The sequence below is a fragment of the Berghia stephanieae genome, chromosome 3, assembly GCF_034508935.2.
Source record: "Berghia stephanieae isolate SIO BIC M18660-M18661 chromosome 3, UCSD_Bste_1.3, whole genome shotgun sequence".
Lineage (NCBI taxonomy): Eukaryota > Metazoa > Mollusca > Gastropoda > Nudibranchia > Aeolidiidae > Berghia > Berghia stephanieae.
The window spans coordinates 8,661,081-8,683,912 of NC_088362.1; the positions used below are offsets into that span (position 1 = coordinate 8,661,081).

The 22,832-nt window shown below is 34.3% G+C and overlaps 1 protein-coding gene across 2 annotated transcripts; it reads left to right on the forward strand.

Moving 5' to 3' along the window:
• The first annotated feature begins 30 nt into the window (after positions 1 to 30).
• LOC144967115 (THO complex subunit 6 homolog) lies at positions 31 to 15,053 on the forward strand. 2 transcript variants are annotated; one of them, XM_078903959.1, is made up of 14 exons: positions 31 to 110; positions 1,944 to 2,047; positions 2,418 to 2,482; positions 2,612 to 2,666; positions 3,722 to 3,773; positions 4,529 to 4,566; positions 6,270 to 6,321; positions 7,653 to 7,727; positions 9,127 to 9,229; positions 9,682 to 9,731; positions 10,960 to 11,028; positions 11,536 to 11,649; positions 13,073 to 13,201; positions 14,234 to 15,045. In XM_078903959.1, exons 2-14 carry the CDS (start codon positions 1,956 to 1,958, stop codon positions 14,327 to 14,329), a joined length of 990 nt encoding a protein of 329 aa, XP_078760085.1. In that variant the 5' UTR covers positions 31 to 110; positions 1,944 to 1,955; the 3' UTR covers positions 14,330 to 15,045. The 2 variants fall into 2 exon arrangements, with proteins under 2 accessions (XP_078760085.1, XP_078760084.1); XM_078903958.1 differs by lacking the exon at positions 31 to 110 and adding an exon at positions 210 to 320 and having other exon boundaries at positions 14,234 to 15,053.
• Positions 15,054 to 22,832: the final 7,779 nt, after the last annotated feature.

The window sequence follows — 22,832 nt, forward strand, 5'->3', positions numbered from 1 at the left end:
TATCTTATTGCTCTCTTCCTTTATCTTCTTCATCTGTATTTTTTAAAAACAAAACAAAGACTGATCGAGTTGTGAATTCTGAGAATACTTGTGGAACTTTTGGTGAAATAGTATGTGCATTATACCCTAACTTTAAAATAAAATTTTAAGTTAAAATTGATCAACACTCTATATTAAAACAAAGTCAAATTTTGGTGTGTCTTTTTACTGCAGTTCACTCACCAGTTTTCAGTTGCAGCCGCCGCAAATAAAAGGCTGAAAAAGACTTTTAGATCACTCATCAACTCCCAATAAAGATAGTCAGAATGCCTTCAAGAGAAGTAAAGAATAATAGTTTGCTAAGTTAGAATTCATGTCTTTACCCAGGGAGATTAATGTAATGAATTGTCGGGATCAACAGGATCATTTTAGTGGCGCTTTTCTTTAGGCTTTGGCCGGCTCTTTTTCAATTTCTCCGAACACTCGGGAAAATAAACTTAAACTCTATTTCTCCGAATGGTCGGCTAGCCTCCAGTAGCTGATGGGTTACGGACGCGAGGTCGATGTAAAAGTAAATGCTCAAGCAGAGTGGACAGGAATTCTCACAAATCATCAATCTAGGTCTAGCGTTTTTTAGGCATCTAATGATGTGTGCGTCCACATAATCCGTCGCATGGTGAAAATTTTTGTTTTTGCGGTTTTGTTTTTTTTTTGTTTTGCATTTTTTGAAATCTCAATGTCTCCTGAGTATTTTAATCTTTATTTGAAGCAAATCGGGTGATTTTTCATGAAGTTATGGTCATATACATGGGCTAGGTAGGGTGTGTGAAACCCTAATTTTGAGAAAATCGTTTTCAAAGTTGACAAGAGTTGATATTAAGTATAATAATTAACTTCATAAAAAAATTAAATTAAAATATTTAGAAGTAGAATTCATCAATATGTTGATAAATGTTTGATTTAATGATTTTTGATAACTCATTTTCCATAAAAATTGACCTCTTGACTAAAATTGTCAATATCTTTCAAATCTTTTCACCATGCGACTGATTATCTCAAGGACGCCCACATATTGTTGACAAAGACGGATTTTATCAAAAAGTTGTGCTATCAATATCAATAGTTATGTTCACTTTTGCACTTCGCTCTGCACTATTAAAGAGAGAAGAGATGTAAACCTAAATAACAAAGCCAAAGTCTCAAGGCGGGAATAGAGGTTGAAAGACAGGATGGCATAAACTCAAGATAGAAGTTGGGAATAAAAGTAAAAGCAAAAGACAGAACTGTCAAACACTGACCAAAGAACCCCCCCCCCCCCCCCCCAAAAAAAAAAAAAAAAGAAAAAAAAATGCATACACATTCATCATTCACACAGACACTATCGCAACTAACAAAAAAAAAATTCGGAGAAATAGAGATCAAGTTTATTTTCCTGAGCATTTGTAGAAATAATCACTTGGTTTTTTGTTTTTATTCATCATCGATGATAATGTTAGTAAAATGTTCTTATAGCCTAGATGTCTAGTCCTAAAATTGAGACAATGTGTTTACATTGGTGAAGCGGAAAAGTAACATTTTGAAACATCACATTATTATGTAATATGACGAAACATTACACAATGGGGAGACCTTCCAAAAGCTCCTAGCGCTAGCATTTCTTTCAATTTGTATTTTCACCGTGGATCTTTTGTCATGTGTTTATTCAATTTGTCATCATATAAAAGCATTTTAAAAACTCTAGATAGATTTGTGAAAGTTTAAAATTTCCTAATTTGATCATTGTTTCGATTCTCGGCCACCATTTTGATTTGTGAAGTATTGAAAGGTATTGCAAAGCAGTCCTAGGTTGTAATTTTTTTTTGGGGTTTGCTGGAGGTCGAAGGATTTTTTTTTATTGGCAGGTCTGCATATGATCTTCAACTATTTAGTTTAGTTTACAGCACTATTTTAAATATTCTTTTCAGCTTCTAACTCGAATGCTTCATGTAGTAGTATATGACACATGTTTCTCACCTTGTGGAAGCTATCTTGCTGCTGGTACTAAATTTGGGGAGATCGCTCTGTTCAAGTAAGTAAATTCTTTAATGTATTTCTCTGAAAGACAAAACAAATCTATCAGAATGTGGTATTCATCAGTTGGCTACTTTTGTTTTAAAAAAAGTAATGAAATGACAGAACCTTACTTTCATTCACAGCACTAAGTATGGACTTACAGAAAATTTTGTATGCTATTATTTAATTATTAAAATTTTATTTTGCCGAAGTTGCAAATGGCTAAATTTGTTGCTTTTATCCAGTTCTTGTTTTTAAAAGGGAGGAATGGGGAGTGGGGGCAATTGATGGGGGTCGGGATAGGAGAAATTATTTTTTTCCTTTTCCAAGTTTGTTGCATTTTAATATCATTTTTATTTCTTTTTTTTTTCTTTTTTTTTTTAAAGCATAAACATCGCCCTATCTTCTGATGTCAGTGAAAGAGCAAAGTCACCAATCTATACTTTTAAAGGTATGTCATTTATTTATTGGAAATGATTTAGTTTATAATATTGTAAGTCAAGATATTTTGATTTCTTTTTTGTTCCCTCTTTCATTCAATTTATGAAGACATAAATTTTCCTTTATTGATCATTCACAGTCAACAAAGGAGGAGCTGTATATAATCTCACTGGGACAGACACACTCCTAATTTGGTAAGTTCATGACTTTATTTTTGGATAATGTGTTTGATTAAAACTGTAAAAACTAATCATCAAAGAATATGTTTTACAAACATCAGTTAGACTATAAGAGTCAAAGGGCTCATGGGATGGAGAGTTTATCATTTCTTTTATTTGAAACAACATCCGTTGCTTACTTACTTCCCTGAAGATAGGACACCTCATCTGTCCTGAAGGGCATTCTGCAAGGTGTGAATTGATCCAACTACTGGTCACTGCAGAAAGCACAAGGGTGGCACAATTCTAATGCGAATAAGATTTAATTCATAAAGTAATGCATTTCAATATTTGTTTCAATCTATTTGAGTCAGAATTCTTTTCATCTGAAGAATGAGATTTCATCCATTTTTATAGTTTATTTACAGATCTTTTATTCCCTTTAAAAGAAAATAATAAAAGAATTGTATAAATTCAAAGTTTTTTAATTGATGGTTCGCCCATTACTAGCATTAACCAATCAGAATATTTCTTGCCATTTACCCCGTTTTGTCCCCTCGACTATTTATTTCATGTATGAAAAATCCTGAGATACCTCAGTACATGTCAAAACACACAAATAGGTTAGGCCCAGTTAGTGAGTATTTCTCACAAAATTTTGACACACTGATAAAGGAATTGCATCGTAAAACCTGATGACATGATGAATTTTTTTCGATCATCTGTTTTAAAATTGTGAGTGATGCCCAAGATCTGTGGGCTGTTTACTCTGGGTGATAGGCAAGTACTTAAGGTGACTATGGGTCTTCGGTTCACGGTCAGCAGTTGATTTCAGGGCCAAAATATACTATCAGTTAAAAATTCGAGTAAAAAATAAAACAACTTAAATGTTTATTGCACCAGTTTTATAGAATGTATGATAAATGACGTAAATTTCAGAAGTGTATGCACTGTATGTTGATCGAAGAACTGAAGGCTCATACTATAAGATAACAGTTGAAAAGGCAACCATGTCAATAACTTGACAGGCATAGCAACAAGAGGTCACTGGAACCATCAATTTTATTTTTTTTATTTATATTTTTTTCCAGTGCAGGGGATGGGGGAATCACTGCTTACAAATGGACAGATGTTATTTCTAAGGTGAGAATAATGATTTTTTTCCTTGAACAAGTTTATTCTGCAGAAGTGGAAAAAAAAATCAGGTAATCAAAAAAAAAAGAAGAATAATAATAGGAAACTACAAGATAATGGAACACTAACATCTCATTTTGTAGAATACTCCTCTCACAAGCAAATGACCTGGTTCAATCCCTAGTGCAGTCGAGATTTTATTTGACACCCTCTGTTTACTCTGAACTGATTGGGTAGTTGGGTATATTAGATGTGTTGGAAAGGACTTTGTGATAGTCTAGAAATCGCTACAGTCTGAATAACGCTGCAAAAATCGCTCCCTGAATCGTATGGCTTTAAAGGACTACTACTGCTACAAGCTAGTGCACAATTGCTAAAATTATGCCTATAGCATAGGTCATGGGTAAAAACAAAGATGGTATGAAGACAATAAAAAAAAAAAAATAAAACCAACAAAACAAAACATTCGTTTTTCATAATTGATTTACTTTAATTTCTTTTTACATGTGTCATTGCATTGTATGAGTATAGAGAGAAAGTGAAAGTAGTTGCTAAAAAGTCTCACTTGCGTACATTTTAAAATCCTGTTGTGGAACTTAGATTTAAACCCTTTTGATAGAAAAAAAGCATTTATCTTTTTAACCAAGATGCTCTTCCCTCTACGACAAGCAGTTGAGTGACGTCAACTTAATTCTGTTAATTAAGTATTATGGATAAAATAAAAAAGATTTCTGAAACATTTTTTATTTCTTTTCGTTTTACAGAATGCCAAGCCTCAGTGGTCTTTAGCTATTCCTCCTAAGTAAGTGAAAGAATAAACTTTAAAAAAATAAAAAATTATATAGTCAGTAGTCTTTCTCAGCTCAGTTCCAATCTTAAAGTGCTTAGAGATGCTATCTACAGGGTAGAGTGCTTTACAAATATCATAAGATAAGATAAGATATACTTTTTTCATCCAAAAAAATGGAAATTCGTTTACAGACATGGCATGCATGAAAATGTAATACACAAAGTTGAGAACCTATGGCGACAATATATATATATATACATATATATATATATATATATATATATATATATATATATATATATATATATATATATATATATATATATATATATATATATATATATATATATATGCAAATGCACAAAAATGTATAAATATACAACCAAGAACCAATAGCAACACTTTATATAATAATTTGATAAATTGAGATAGGTCATACCTCTGGTCTATTAATATTATTATTATTATTACAGTCTACTCCGCTTAATCACATACCCTCGGGAGTTTGGGTTAGTGTGTCGATTAAGCAGAGTGTGCAATTAAATGGAGAAGCTAAAAATAGCATCTATGCACTATCTTCCATGTGCTATTCATATAGGACCTACCCCTCTGCGTTTTCTGCGGGCTTGGGACTGTTATGTTCAAGATATCACCCATTGGAAGGGTTTTTTGGTTGTTAATTTTTGTGTGTTTTATTTTCTTCTTTTTTGTTTGTTTGTTTGTTGTTTTTTTTGGTGTGTTTTGTTTGTTAGTTATTTTTATTTATTTATTATATTTTTTGGTCTTTTTTTTTGGGGGGGGGGGGGGAGGCTCTTTCGATGCCAGATCAGTTATCTTTTGCTTGATTAGGTGTCCAGACAGGAGAGCGCCTTGGTTTAACTTATCACCCATCCACATGACTAAGGTGTATTCTACGACATCTTGCTGGCCGTCTCTCTGTCTTTTACGTCTCACATTTGATCAGTTGCTAGCTTTAACTGCAAAGTCATCCTTGTTGTTGTTTAGCAAATGAGAGACTCAGGTTCTTGATACACCATAGTTCGTTGCTAGCGTGCCTTGCATTCGCTTTGGACTTGATTCTGCATTGCAATTAATTGAAGTTTATGTTGAAGAGTGAGATCTCTGTACTTTAGGGAAGCCATTGCTGTAATGATAGTAAATTGTGATGACAAGATCTTTTATAAATGGTGCAGTATTTTTTTGTTTGTTTGTTTTTTTTTTTCAAATAAGGCAATGACCATATAAGGCCATTCATTGGTTAAATTTTGATTTCTTTAATCTAATTGTCGACTTTGCTCTTAAATGAACATACGGGTAAACTATTTTTTGTTTTGAACATATCTTGTAAACATTTCAATGTGTTCCTCTTAATGAGATCCTGTCTGGATGAGACTTTTAGGTGATCTCAAACTAAATACATTGATGGTAAGCTCTTGGAATCTACATCTGTTTCCCCTTTGTCTTAAGTTTTCTTGAGTGCTTTAATTGTAATTCAGTAATTTTTGATTATCCCAAAAAACATATCTTTGTATGAGGAGGTGACTTTCCAATACTCTCATTCAGTCTATTGGACACTTCTAAACACTCAGTGTATAAAGAAAAAACAAAGTATTTTTCTGTCTAAATAAATGCCAAAAATAGCAGTTTCCTCTAATGAATATGAGACTCAGCATGTTTTACAAGTCGCCTTCTCGTATACTCTCTATCCATTTCAGAGATGTGTTTTCTCACCCTGAAGTGAATTCGTGTGTACTCAATGAGAAAGAGGTTTGTTCAGTTTTGAAATCTATACAAATCATTTTTTCAATGATAGAAATTAGAAATCCAAAACAAGAACAATTAATATATTTATGGGGGGGGGGGGGGGGGGGGTGACCCTGAAGATCCCAGGTTTAGGCCCCACTTCAGGCACTCTCGATTTTTTTTTTTCCATTGGCAAGATTATTAATTCTAATTTGCTCACTTTGGACAACACCACAAGTGATTCTTGTTGACATCAGACGTTTGATGAATTATCTATATTCCTTCATGCCCTGCAGAGGGTCTAATTAATTTTACAAAAAATGGGTATAAGTTGATTTTATCGAAATGCTGACCAAACAGTTTTACCCATTCACTTTAGATTGAATTTATAGTTACATATGTTACAAGGCTTTCTACATTGTGATGAAATGACCTTGATATTCTGGGTGGGGTTCCTACCTCCCATAGTGGGCAGGGAGGTACTTATTGTGTCTTCTTTCCCCCTATATCTGTTTTCCAACTTGCATTCTGTCTTTGTCTTGGAATGAGATTGCTTGGTTTTGTCCTGGCCCTGGCTGGGAGGGAAACAGTCAAATGCATAGTTATTGTTTTGGGAGATGATATTTTTTTCCTTGTAAATCATCTCTCTGTTATGTATTATTATAATTTATAATGTAAGCATTTGAGTCTGTTCCCCTTAGTGGGGGCCGTGCTTGTGTCCAGATGAGACTTATTGGTGATCTCAAACTAAGTACATTGATGGTATGCTCTTGGAATCTACATCTGATCCCTATTTGTTCCCAGTTCCCCTTTGTCTTACTTTTTCTTGGATGCTTTAATTGTAATTCTAGAACTTTTTACTATCCCATTTTCTTCCTTTTTACTGGCGCTGATATAACCTAAATGTGTTGCAAGCGCCGTAAAACCCTTAAAAACGATAAAAAACAAACGACCTTGATAATGCTCTATCAGAAATACTCATAATTTTAGACATACCTTTACTGGTGTTAGAAACTAAGACGCTTTTCTCCCATAGCTTTATAAAGTTTATTAAGTTTGCCTTTTTCTTGAAAGCTGACATTTAAAAAAAATTAAAGTGGCAAAATTTTGTTGCATTTGGTCTAATCCTTTATAAATATGTTTCATATAAAAACTTTTCATTTTTTCAATATCTCATTATTAAATTATAGGCACCTTTCAATTTTTCAAATGTTGTAAATAGTTAGGCGAGATTGATGAAAATAATGTATTGTGTTTTTAAATATATATATATCAGTGATTTTATCAAAATATGATTTAATTATAGATATTTATTGAAGTTAATGATTGTTTCAAATTCAAAATTCTCAATCCAGGACAGTAGATTCCTCTATGCCGGTGCAGGTGACAACATGGTACATGGCTGGGATATGGAGACAGGGGAACACTTGGTAGGTTTGCCATCTCTTAACATCAAAAGTTTCAGTGGAATTTGAAATCACATATGCCTATTAGTAAATATATTTTTTCTTATAATCATTGAATTTTGATTGTTTTTTGGATTTTTTTTATTATCATTGTTGTTTTTTTTTTTTTTTTAACATTGTGATTGATTGTTGATTTGTTGGTATTTATTTTGTTTCGTAAAATTTGTCTGGAGAACACCTGGTAGGTTTGCCATCTCTAACACCAAAAGTTTCAGTGGAATTTGAAATCACATATGCCTATTAGTAAATATATTTTTTCTTATAATTATTGAATTTCGATAGTTTTTTTGTTTTTTTTTTTTTTTTAGTATCATTGTTGTTTTTATTTTTACATTGTGATTGATTGTTGATTTGTTGGTATTTTTTTTTTGTTTTTTTTTGACTTGCATCTATGTTGCTCAGTTACAATATAGATTTTTGATATGTTATATCTTTGTATGTTGTTTACTTACATTGTGAGTGATTTTTTATTTGTTTTTAATATATTTCTTTTTTACATAAGAATAAGATGTGATTAATTTCATTTTTATATATGATATTTATTTACTTTAGATTTTTTATTTGTTTTCATTTGTTTGTTAATTAGAAAATTAAGCTCGATTTATGCTTTTATTTGACAAATTATGGATGGTTATGGATATATTTTATGAGGTGAAATCAATTATTTTTTTAGTGTGTTATGTATAATTATTGAAATCTGTTATTTGTTAGGATTGCATTTTAGGATATGTGTGTCTGTATGTGTGTGTGATTGTGTGTGCCTGTGTCTTTGTTTGAAATTCGTAGACCATTACATTGTAAAGCACTTCTGAGCATCTCAGTGGAAGTTAAGGAATATGCAAATGAATTATTATTCATATTATTATTATTATTATTATTCATATTATTATTATTATTATTATTATTATTATTATTATTATTATTATTATTATTATTATTATTATTATTATTATTATATTATTATTATTATTATTATTATTATTATTATTATTATTATTATATTATTATTATTATTATTATTATTATTATTAAGCACCTGTGGGACATTTGGTTGCCGTGTCAAAGCCAGCCAATCTAAAAGTTTGACAAAACTGTAAAAAATGCTGGTTGAGGATTGGAATAACACTACTGAAGTCATAATAATTTCAATGGTCTCATTGGCTCAATGCGATAGTACATTGCCCTCATTGTGAATGCACAAGGTTAACACAACATAGGGTTATCACAATTGTAGCTGTTTGCCCAACATTTTAATGTTGATTGGCGATTTTGACCAGCTTTTGATGCTTATCCTTGTTAGCTTTTCTACAAACTAACTGGCTACTGACTAAATCAATTAAATTTTTCATTTTACGGTGTCCAGGTGAGTTTGAAAGGTCACACGGGCTACATTCATACAGTGGCCTTGAGAGACCAAGGTCAAGGTCTTGTGTCTGCTTCGGAGGATGGGACTGCCAGAATTTGGGGTGAGAATTATTTTGTCATTCTCTATTGAATTTTTTTCAGTCTTGGACATATCTATTATTATCATCATTTTTATTTTTTATTTTATTTTATTTTATTTTTGTTGTTTTTTTTTTCTATCTTTGAATTTGACCTTTTTTTTTAAAAAAAAAATTAGAACTTTCACACAATTACAAGTAATTTGTTTGATTCTTGTTTATTTACAATCTGATAATGTTGGTTTTGTTAATTGAAAATTCTATGTTTGATTTATGTTCTGAATAATTAAAGATGAACTTTGCAAACTTCCTCTGTAATCTATCAAAGTTTCTGTTTTGATATTTATTCCAAATATGTGAGAAATGTTTGATTTTATGGCTTCCTATACTTTTATTCTAGTCTATGGTTAGTTTTATATAAATTCTATTCCTGGGTGAAATTTTGACAATTTTTCTTTTTTTTTCTACATGACAAGATTTGCGATCCAATCAAACCATGCATTCTATCAAGCCTTTTGAACATGAAGTAAGTTGATCTTTTAAGAATCATTGTGTTGTCTTTAATATAGGTTTATAAAAATTTAGTTTTCTGTCTGTTATCCTATTTGTTCAGATATCTGATTCTAAACAGTACAAGATGAATCCCTCTTATCCGGTTATCTTGCCTTTCAACATTCCAGATTCAGTCCTCGATATGCTAAAACAAATTTGTATTTACCTTGATATTTAAATGTTGACTGTTATTATTGGGCCCTCTGTTATCGCCTGACCATAAAAGGCTTGACCCCTTTATAGTTTTGTAATGCAATCTTGATTGTCATTCTCTTTTCTACAAGATGTTAAAAGGGTTTATATACAGCTTGATGTTTATGATGAAACAGTGCATTTTGATATTATTGACTCTCCACCATTGGTTACGTACATTTGACAATTGAAGAGATTGACATTGACAATTGAAGAGATTGACATTGACAATTGAAGAGATTGACACTTAAAGTATTTATTCTGTTGTACGTTAATAGCATACATCTATCATGTCCTCTTTGTACTTTACTTGTTCGTCCAATGGCATTTATGTCCTAAGACTATTGTATGGGAGGGTGATTGTGTGGGTTTCAGTTATCTAGTATTTAGATCTCTGGTCATTTAAGTCAGGAATCGACAAAACCAGATAAAAGTAAGAAGATTGTGACTCGAATCACCTATTAATGGTAGTTGTGGACTGATGTGTAAACAATGCATCAATGCTATTCTGTTCTAGCTTTCTTGAGAAGAAAGAAAAGTAATCCAGGGAGGATGATTTTACAGTTTGAGCCATGGACACTGATGTCAGTCGTGTTGTCTGTAATTGGTCAGCTGACATTTGTTTGACAAATGTTTTTTTGAGCAGAGGATGGACGATGATTGCTAAGACAAAACGTCAGTTCTAACAACACAATACTTTTTCAATGAGTAGTAAATCTTTTTAAAAAAAAGAGAGAAATAAATGGACTTCCTAAAAGTGAAAGCCCACGACGAATCACATTCTATAGTCATTTATCATTCAAAGCACACTTAACGAACATTGCTTGAATTTCTGGGGAAAGATAATGATCTGATTCAAAATGCTCACTTTTATTAGTGATTCGACGTTCCAAAAATTTTATAGTCTGGACAAATTTCTGGGAACTAAAGTGTACAGATTCAGGAGAAGTGACTGTACTTGTTTTCTAAAGTCATTACCAACATTTAATCCCATTTCCTCTTTTTCCCAGATGTGCGCAAGGCCTAATATGGGAAAATGGCTTCAATGCCTTGCACTCAATGAAGATGACTATTGGCTGGTAAGTGTATCAGGGGTGATAAAAAAATTGCACTATACACAAATGAGTAGCTTGCTACAGAGCATATAATTTAATATGTCAAAGAATTCTTGTATTCTTTTTTTTTTAAGGTACAGGAATTAAACATTGTCTTCCGGCAAATTTTATCCAAACAGCAAGGGAAGTCATTTATTGTAAATTTATCTTGGATAAATCATCTCATTTGATGGAAAGGAATTTTTTAATTTTTAAAAATTTATTTATTTTAATTAATTAGTTGATGAAATGGGTAGATAATTCAGACATATTGTTCCACCGCAAAAAGTCTAATCAGAGAAAACATAGGAACCTTAAACCAAATGTTTTGGTATATAATCCAGATTGAGGGGTTGAGTCCTTTGATAAGGTTCTTAACTCACATTCATTCTCACAATAATTGTATTTAATCTTTTTGGCAGAATAAAACATATAATATATTCTGTGTCACCACTTACCAACAACCTTCTCTCACTTGTTTTTACTTTGTAGCTTTTAGGTGGCGGCCCAACTTTAGCTGCATGGCATCTCAAAACACTGGCCCCAATGTCAACCTTTGATACCCCTGGCGTTTCACAGCATGTGGCAATTTTTCATGAAGACAAGGTACGTATGAACTACAGTCTTTTGTGGTGTATTCATTTAGATTAGTTCTTACTCTCCTCTATTGTTTACAGTAATCATTATTTTTATCATTATAATCTTGGTGGCCTTTATCATCACCATTTTCAACATTGTAATGATCATTATCATTGTTATAGTTATCATAATCATCATCATCATAATATCAGCCACACCCCACCGCCACCACCACCATCACCATCACATTTTTTTACACAAGTCAAAGATTCTCATTATCTCAAACTTGTTTTCTTCAAGGTATGTTGACTTTCATTGATTGGATATATCAGTGCTTACATTTTAAAAAAGTGTCTTAAATCAACTTGATCGCATGTATTGATCACAAATTTCAGTAGACATCCTAAGTTGTTTGGCAGTTATATTTTGTAGTTTGAGATTTTAGTATTGATGGGAAACGTAAATCTGCTTGTGTCTGATATATCAGAGAAAAAGAAAAGGTATAAATTAAAAGCTTTTAAGTTTTTATTCTCAGCTTATTTTTGGACAAAGGGTGCCCTTCATATATATAATAATTGAAAGGAAGGTAAATACTTGCTGAATGGTCAGAAGTAGAGAATTTATTGCAACTTTAAGGTTGTAAAAAGGCCAACGATTTTTGTCAGATGTCATAGCCATGAGATTGCACCAGCAGAATCATCATTTCATAGAATAGCGGGGATGATCTTTGGTGAAAGCAGTAGCATTTATCTATTCACTAAGATTTACTGAGACTTATACAATGAATTGAAAATCAATGTGTCAATCAGCCGACAGAGACATTGTCTTTGTTAAGTTGGTGTGGCCCAGCTCATTTTTATTATAGTGGTCATATCATTGACAGAAATTTTATTCATCTGGTATCAGAAAAGCTTATTGAAAGAAATAAACACTAACTGTAAGCAACAGCATTGATGGGCTCAAATTTTCACGGGGGTATTGGTCCATTTTGGCTAGACAAAAACAATACAATGGATACAACACACTACAGTGCCCCACTTGATTCAAACGTGAATGAGTACCTGGCTATAGGCAAGTGCTGATACAGAGAGGATGCCTGCTAGAGGATTTGTCTTGTAGGAAATTGTAATTTGGTGTCTATGGCTGATGGTGAAATAGCTGAAGCACAATGTGCACAATGAAACTGGAAATATGATTTATATAAAAGCGCATTTAAAAACATTATTATTCATTACTCTGAAGTCAACAAAATATCTGATAAAGAAAGCAAGTCTGAGTTGTTCACTGTATATACCAAATCATTTAGATAAGGGTTCCTAGGTTTTCTCTGATTAGACTGTTCGTGGTGAAACAATATGCCTGAATTATCTACCTACTTCATCAAATTGTCAGAGATTAAAAGAAAAAACGTATTTCCCTCAATTCAATATTATCTTCATTTTCATCCTAGATTTACTCGGCAGGTTCCAGCAATGAGATGAACCACTGGTCCTTGACTGGTGATCGTTCCATGGTTGTCCCTGTGAACCCATTGTCTGTATATAGTTTACACATCAGTCCACAACGGGCTTCAAAGGAGGTGAGGAGTAAAAGTTTTATGTTACATTCAATTAAGCTGCAACTTACACAGATATCAGATAATGAATGAACAATATTTTTAGGACTCATGAGGCAAAAGGGGGAAGAAGAAATACAACGCTAGAGTACTTTGAACTTTTGAAATAAACACTAGTCTTATTTATTTTTTACCCCAAATCATACCTAGCAAAAATATTGTATCACTATTTTTGGTTCAATTAACTGTTCAATAATTATTCTTTAAAACCATATAATAAAATATTGGTTGTTGTTTTGTGGTCAAATTTGTTTCCTGGGTAGGGTCCCTGACCTCCCATAGTGGGCAGGGAGGCACTTACATTGTCTTCTATCTTCCTACATCTGTTTTCCAACATGCTTTCTGTCTTTGTCTTGGGTTGAGTTTACTTGGTTTTGTCCTGGCCGGATACCCTAGCTGGAAGGAAAACAGTCAAATGTATAGTTATGAGTTTTGGGAGATGATATTTTTTGTCTTGTAAATCATCTCTCTGTTATGCACTGTATTATGTTTTGTTTACATATTATAAATCTGATTTTTAAACATTTGAGTTTATCCCTCTTAGTGGGGACCTGTGCTTGTGTCAAGATGAGACTTTTAGGTGAGCTCAAACTAAGTACTTTGATACTGTGTTCTTGGTATCTACATCTGTTTCCTAGTTGAACCAATTCCCCTTTGTCTTACTTTTCTTGGGTGCTTTAATTGTAATTCTAGAACTTTTTAATATCCCATTTTCTTCCTTTTTACTGGCGCTGATATATGACCTTAATGTGTTGCAAGCGCCGTATAACCCTTAAAAACAAAAAAATAAATTTGTTTTCTTACTTCTTAAGCAAATAAAGACCTCTTAGTCTATGACATCGCCATTCTCTTACTATCCTTGTTAATCAGTGCAACTGCTAAAGTAAGGGCATAGTTCAGTATCAATTTTACTTTATGTTCTGCACTGTAAAAAAGTAAAGAGCCAAACATTTGAATTTATTGTTGAATACTTTTATTTTATGATATCCTTCCCAGGTCATGGTAGTATCCGGATGCAGTAAAGACATAGACGTCTGCACAAACTTTGGTTACACAGCATTCTCTCTCAATCTGATGCCGTCTACCAGCTAACAACAACCACAATTGATCTTACATATTTCTCTAGATTTTCTTTTCTTGTAGATATACTCTATAAACATAGCGGTTAAACGTCTATATGGCCAGGGGGCTTGATTCAATTCAGCACTGTTTTCTATCATCTGGGATGGGTGAACCATCTTGAAGTAATTTGAATCCTAATATATGATGTAAATGGATGTTTAATTCTAGTGTCTTTAAATGATTAAAGTGGAGTTGAGTTCAGTGACATTTTCAAAACTGGCACCTCTGATTTAAAAGCGTTTATGCAACTGATGTGTTGGGGAAGAAACTTTAAGGTTACAAGAAAATCCTATTGGATTTAAAACCAACAACTCCCCCCCCCCCCCCCCCCCCCCCCCGTTCAAAAACAAATTACAGACCACTGCCCATAGCTCACTCTTTAAATGATAAATACAATATAAAATTGCAATTTTATCAAGGTAAAAAGAGGATATAGGTTTGATTTAGTCATTAGACCTTTTTATTCTTGTTTAACGAAACTTTGTAAAAGTGGGGAGAAAAAAAAAGAGAGGCTTAATTAATGTTAAGGTGAAGATCTTTTTATCACACTGGTAGTCCTCTCCAAGGATGCAAAATTTCTTTCTTTCAATTCTATGCACCAGTTGTAATTTAGAACAATGCAAGAGAGCATTGACAAATTTTATTTCTCTTGCTTAAAAAAAACAACAAAAAAAAAAAACAAAAAACAAACAAACCCCAAAGCAAACTAGATAAAGTGAATTAATAGTAATAGCAAATTAAACTCATAATTTGGTTAACTGCTTCATTAACCTTTATAATTTTCTTTTCTTGTAGACTTGTTTTATAAATAGAGAGGTTAATAATGGTGGTTATTACTATTCCTGTGCTGGTAATGAATTCCCCGGTCCTCCCTTCTGAAGGTCATTGGCATTGCCATAAAGTTGTGTATTGATATCCGATTATCAAGGCCAGCATCTGTTTCTATCCATAGTACCAAGCAAGCACGTTAGGATTTTATGAGGTTATTAGATCAGGGGGTTTGGTCTCACTTCAACACTGTTTAAAGTCTTGGGCTCGGTCTGCCTTGCTGTAGTACTGCACATTTGTAACAAACTCTTGAAATTAATTAATAGATGTGATGGAGACATATCTGTACCCTATTTTTTCACCTTATAATTTCAATGAAATGAAGAATTATATAAGGAACTATTTTTTGTTCTTGGGAGTTGTTCTTCTGTAGATTATATTTACCTGAAAATATCAAAGGAAACTTTTGGAAGAATTTTACTACAAATTTGTAATTAGGATTATTGCAGTTGCAGTCAAGCTGCTGTGAACAAAATGTTGCCTTAAGCACTAAGACAATTTAACAGAATGATTACCCATTTCACTTTATGCTTAGAAAAGCATTGGGGTTGTTTGTATTTGTAAATCTTTGCACTGTGCCAGATAGCTCCAATGTTTCCACACTAAGTTTACTAAGCAATTTGATTTTTCGTCTCAAGGCATATTGCTTAAATAGAGATATGAAACAAAGAATATTAAATATTGTAGTAATGAGAATAGCTGTCAGTTGCATGACTGTATAATATATGAATTTTTACTGTAAATGTAAGGGAATAAGGGTGAGTAAGAAATATTTATCATGCACAGCTTACTGTGCCATTTTATTTTGTGACTTTTCCGTTTTTTTTAAAGCCCATCAAAATCATCATCATCATCATCATCAACAGCATCAGCAGCAGCAGCACCAACAGTATCGACGTCATCATTATCATCATCATCATCATCATCATCATCATTTCATGTCATTGTTTTCACCATATCCATTCAAATAATGTGGTCAATAATGATGGTTTGTGGGCAAGTGTGAAGATGAGGAGATGGGAACTCGAAATGGAAGTTCTGGAACTTTTTAGTATTGCCATATTACAATCTGTACTTTGTGGAAAAAAAGGATGGGGGGGGGGGGGGGGGGGGGGGGGATGAAAGTTTCCGAAATTCTTAAAAAAGAGCTAATATAAGATTACAAGATATAAGAAAATTGCTGTGTAGCATTTCTGATAAACATGTGCATGTTCTTAATATTGATACCCAGTTTCAATATTTGTATTATATATGATACAAGTATTGAAAAAATAATGATTGTAAGTAATATGTTGTTCAAATAAACTGATGTTTAAAGGTATTCACATCTGTAGTTTTAATTGTTTTTTTAAACTCAGAAATTACAATATGGGTATAAATTCAGTCAACGCTGGACTTGAACACTTCACCCGGACCGACTTAAAAAGAAAAAAGGCTTTGTCTGATTTGTATATGGACCAACAAGGGCATAGACACAACTACGGGACAGAATCTATTAGCGCATTCCTGTTTTCTCTTTCCAAATTGCTCTCTGACTTTGTGCTGGATTGAGATTGCTCATTTTTTTCCTGGTCCTGGTCGGTGTCCTTTGTAGCGAGGGAAGCAGTCAAATGTAAAGGTTTTTTTTTTATGAGAAATTATATTTTTTCCCCTTGCAAATCATCTCTCTATTATGTACAATCCTGGGTGGGGTTCCCGACCTCCCATAGTGGGCAGGGAGGTACTTGCGTCTTCTATCCCCCTGTATCTGTTTTCCAATTTGCTTTCTGTCTTTGTCTTGGTGTATGTGAGATTACTTGGTTTTGTCCTGGCTGGGAGGGAAAGAGTCAAATACATAGTTATTGTTTTGGCAGACGATATTTTTTTCCTTGTAAATCACCTCTCTTGTTATATATGATTATATTTGTTATTTTGAATGTATAATGAATTGAAAGTCGGTGAGTGTATTCCCCTTTGTTAGATCTTGTGCTTGTGTCCGGATGAGACTTTTAGGTGATCTCAAACTAAGTACATTGGTGGTATGCTCTTGGAATCTACATCTGATCCCTATTTGTTCTCAGTTCACCTTTGTCCTACTATTAATTAATTCTAAAATTTGACTATCCCATTTTCTTCCTTTTTACTTGCGCTGATATAACCTAAATGTATTGCAAGCGCCGTAAAACCCTTAAAAACAAAACAAAACATTATGTACAATACTCTTCAACAGTCGTAACGTCACTTCCTTCCTAATGACGCATGGTAACTTGGTAACACTGGCTCTAAACTATCGGAACAATGGCGGACGGCCGTATGAAATATTTCTCCGGCGAGCATAAAAACGTATCCAGAGGGAAACAAACCATAAGTTTGATCATGTTTTGACTTTAACACATTCTGATCACAAGGCATATGAAAAGTTCTAGCCAGCATGAAGAATATAAAGTAATGATTTTCTTTGTTTAGAACCAAGATGGTCGCCGTTGCCGGGCGGCGTGACACCAGACTACGGAATCCAGTTATACCTTTTATTTTTAAATATATTGTACTTTGTAATTCTTTGAGTCAAACCTTCATAGCGGGACTATTTGCTTGTCCTGGATGGGAGTTTTAGGCAATGGTATAATAGACACATTGATGGATTGCTCGTGGAATCTTCTCTTTCTTGTTTAAACCAGTCCCCTATGTCTTACATTTCCTTTAGTGCTTTTAACTTCAGATCTACAACTTTCCTCTATCATCTTCCTTTCTACTGGTGCTAAAATTATTTAATAAATAGTGTCGCAAGCACAATAAAAACCATAACAACAAAAAAAACAAAGCATTTGTGACCCTTCGCCTCAAAACGGTATTAGGTCGGGATGGTTAAGATGTTGAAAATTGAATTTATAGCCAAAAATATCAGACTAGTGTTGAGTTTGTATGTTTTATTGAGGAGAATGGATACCATAGGGTGCTAATGCCAACAATATATATTTTTGACCAATTTAACATTAAATTCGGCTTTTAAGCATCTGGTTCGTTCCGACATAATACCGTTTTGAAACGGTGGGTCACATTTATTCAACTAAAATCTTTTAAATTGAGTTCTTAAAGCTACATTATTTTAAGCATCATTATTGCCCCGACAATGGTGTAAAATGAGTACCTGGCCGTTAACAGTGTTGTCTCTGTCCGAAAAATATTGTAATATCGCCTAACAGGCGTCATGTCTCGTCCTACATATTAAGTGTTGCTTTTGAGAAATTAAGTCCCATATTGAAACATCACGTGATTATTTTTATTTGTGACCGATTGTCTCAATCTGGTGTTATAATGTCGGGATATGGGGTGGGGTTCCCAATCTCCCATGTAGGCCAGGCAGGTACTTGCTCTGTCTTCTATCCCCCTGTATCTGTTTTCCAATTGCTTTCTGTCTTTGTCTTGGAATGAGATTACTAAATTTTGTCCCTTCCTGGCTGGGAGGGAAACAGTTATAGTTTTGGGAGATGAGATTGAGCTTTAATATGTAGCGCAATACCCACTAAACATGCTCAAAGCGCTTTACAAGGGGTCCCAACAGCAACACTTAATATGTAGGACGGGACATGACGCCTGTTAGGCAATATTACAATATTTTTTCGGACAGAGACAACACTGTTAACGGTCTGGTACTCATTTTACATCTGAGTACGGTGAGAGAATGTGAATAAAGAGCCTTTTCCAAGGACTCAACTATACGCTGAGCAAGGCCTGAACCCAGGACTTTCCGATCCGAAAGTAACAACGCCATTCTCTTATCTGTCTTTCGTCTCCAGTGTTTCATTCACCATGTTTTGTTGGCCAAGAAGAAACCCAAAACATTGTCTGTCATCGTTAATCAAATTGAAGCTTCCATTTCATTTGACTCATGGCATTAAGAGTATCTTAACCAACCCACGGTGGATCCAAATTTTCCTTTTAAACAAATAAGAATTAAAGATAGTTATGACTCTTTGCAATACGCTTCAACAGTCGTAACGTCACTTCCCTCGTAATGACGCATGGTTACTTAGTAACTGGCTCTAAACTGTCGGACCAATGGCGGACGCCCTTGTGAAATATTTCTCCGACGAGCATAAAAGCGTATCCAGAGGGGAAAAATTTATACATCTGATCATGTTTTGACTTTTACACATTATGATCACAAGACATCATAGATAAATATTATATATCTATATATATATATATATATATATATATATATATATATATATATATATATATATATATATTATATATATTAAAATTTATAGCCAGCATGAAGAAGAAAAAGTACCGATTTTCTTGTTTACAACCACGATGACCGCCGTTGCTGGGCGACGTGACAGCAGACTATTGAATCCAATTGGAGCCGAAAATTCATAGATCAACAAACATATTATGGTAGTTGGTAGGTCTCATTTTACATCACAAAAGTAGTGGACGCGGCAGAACAAAGGCTTAGTTTAACGAAATAAGGATCTGAACAAGTGTGTATGAAAGGTGTCAGACAAAGCAAGAAAGAAAAAAGGCAAGAAAAAACAAAATCATGCCAAAAAATCAGTCTACCTCGACTGGGGATCGAACCTCAGACATTCTGATTACCGGTCAGACGTGCTAGTGCTACAATTACACCACAGAGGCTCCCGATAGTTGCGACAATTTCAACAAACGACCATCAGAACGATACTTTAGAGGAAAACCGGTGGATCGTGGTCTAACATTAAGTCGATACAAAATACCGCACAGAAGAAATGGAGACATTGTTGGAAGGCAAAGAAAGTTCATTGAAAGCAAACTAAATTTATTTAACCAGACCACCTATCATTTGATTGAGCTTGAGCTTTATTGAGCTTTACATAGCGCAATATCCACTATAAATGTGTTCAAACAAGATATGAAGTGAATAGAAAAGTGCCAGAAGACAATAGAGAATAAAAATTTTTCGCGGCGGTGGTGGGGTTTGAACCTGCGACCTTATTGGTACGACAACTCCGCCTGGCAGGTGAGAGCGTGGCTCTACCGTGTGAGCTATCCACGAACACCAAAAATATTCGTTTCAAACTCAAAGTCATTACTAGATCCCTCTCTCACCCACTTCTTGAGACCGCCGATTCATTCGTACACCACCATCGCGAATAATTTTGACCAGCAGTTAAGCTTAGTAGCCAATATTCTCAACACAAACATATAACATAGAAACGATTGAGACATTGAGTATGCTCCGGTGTATTTTTATTTTTATTCTCTATTGTCTTCTGGCACTTTTCTATTCACTTCATATCTTGTTGTTACCAACATAAGTGCCTGCTCCACTCACTTTTCTGAATTAAAAATTCACCCCATACACCGGAGCATACTCAATGTCTCAATCGTTTCTATGTTATATGTTTGTGTTGAGAATATTGGCTACTAAGCTTAACTGCTGGTCAAAATTATTCGCCATGGTGGTGTACGAATGAATCGGCGGTCTCAAGAAGTGGGTGAGAGAGGGATCTAGTAATGACTTTGAGTTTGAAACGAATATTTTTGGTGTTCGTGGATAGCTCACACGGTAGAGCCACGCTCTCACCTGCCAGGCGGAGTTGTCGTACCAATAAGGTCGCAGGTTCAAACCCCACCACCGCCGCGAAAAATTTTTATTCTCTATTGTCTTCTGGCACTTTTCTATTCACTTCATATCTTGTTGTTACCAACATAAGTGCCTGCTCCACTCACTTTTCTGAATTAAAAATTCACCCATACACCGGAGCATACTCAATGTCTCAATCGTTTCTATGTTATATGTTTGTGTTGAGAATATTGGCTACTAAGCTTAACTGCTGGTCAAAATTATTCGCGATGGTGGTGTACGAATGAATCGGCGGTCTCAAGAAGTGGGTGAGAGAGGGATCTAGTAATGACTTTGAGTTTGAAACGAATATTTTTGGTGTTCGTGGATAGCTCACACGGTAGAGCCACGCTCTCACCTGCCAGGCGGAGTTGTCGTACCAATAAGGTCGCAGGTTCAAACCCACCACCGCCGCGAAAAATTTTTATTCTCTATTGTCTTCTGGCACTTTTCTATTCACTTCATATCTTGTTGTTACCAACATAAGTGCCTGCTCCACTCACTTTTCTGAATTAAAAATTCACCCCATACACCGGAGCATACTCAATGTCTCAATCGTTTCTATGTTATATGTTTGTGTTGAGAATATTGGCTACTAAGCTTAACTGCTGGTCAAAATTATTCGCGATGGTGGTGTACGAATGAATCGGCGGTCTCAAGAAGTGGGTGAGAGAGGGATCTAGTAATGACTTTGAGTTTGAAACGAATATTTTTGGTGTTCGTGGATAGCTCACACGGTAGAGCCACGCTCTCACCTGCCAGGCGGAGTTGTCGTACCAATAAGGTCGCAGGTTCAAACCCCACCACCGCCGCGAAAAATTTTTATTCTATAAATGTGTTCAAAGTGCTTTACAAGGGGTCCCTGGTCAACAGCAACATTTTACATGTAGGACGGGACATGACGCCTGTTAGACGATATTACAATTTTTCGGACAAAGACAACGCTGTTAACGGCCAGCTACTCATTTTACACCTGAGTACGGTGAGAGAATGTGAGTAAAGAGCCTTTTCCAAGGACTCAACTATGCGCCGAGCGCGAGGCTCGAACCCAGGACCTTCCGATTCGAAAGCGAGTGTCATACCACAAGACCACACAGCAGCACGATTGGATATCATTTGCATTTTGTATATCACTTAATTGAAACTCTCAAATGTATAAAATTGGACGCATCAAACGAATGTTGATAGGGAACATTGTAGTACGATTCATGACTATGACATTTATTTGTGTGTTAGATATTTAATCATTTGAAACAGCGACATGTATCCAAAATTGTCAAATTAGCGATGAAAATTGGCAATATAATTTTGGAAACTATTATCGCTGTATCGAAGTTACAAAGAGCATGTAAAGTTAAAAAAACAAAACAAAAAAACAAAAAACAACTTAGGCCTAATAGCTCTTAGACGATATGTTTGGATAATAAAAATAATAATATTGAGTATGATGATGATGATGATGATGATGATGATGATGATGATGATGATGACTTTACTACTGCTTATGATTTTGTTGTTGAGGATAATAATGATGGTGGTGATGATAATAACATTAATAATGATGATAAGGAAAGAAAGAAACTCCCTTAATTGGATTCAGTAGTCTGATGTCACGCCGCCCGGCAACGGCGGCCATCTTGGTTCTAAACAAAGAAAATCATTACTTTTTATTCTTCAAGCTGGCTAGAACTTTTCATACGTCTTGTGATCAGAATGTGTAAAAGTCAAAACATGATCAAATTTATCTGGTTTTTTCCCCCCTCTGGGTCACTTTTATGCTCGCCGGAGAAATACTTCATACGAGCGTCCGCCATTGTTCCGATAGTTTAGAGCCAGTGTTACTAAGTTACCATGCGTCATTAGGAAGGAAGTGACTTTACGACTGTTTAATCCTATTTGCAATAGCGTTATTCTGTCTTCTCGTAATACACACACATCGTTTGAAACTGTGGCCTATATATCTGAATTAATTAACTCTCCCTGACACACATGGTCTATACACTCAGGAGTAGGTAAGAGTTTAACTCTCTCCTTACCAGCCATTTTTAGAATTTC

Coding starts and splice junctions, on each gene's coding strand:
- LOC144967115 (XM_078903958.1), top strand. Junction 2,483..2,611: donor ACCAATCTATACTTTTAAAG/GTATGTCATTTA, acceptor GATCATTCACAG/TCAACAAAGGAGGAGCTGTA. Junction 9,732..10,959: donor TCAAGCCTTTTGAACATGAA/GTAAGTTGATCT, acceptor TCTTTTTCCCAG/ATGTGCGCAAGGCCTAATAT.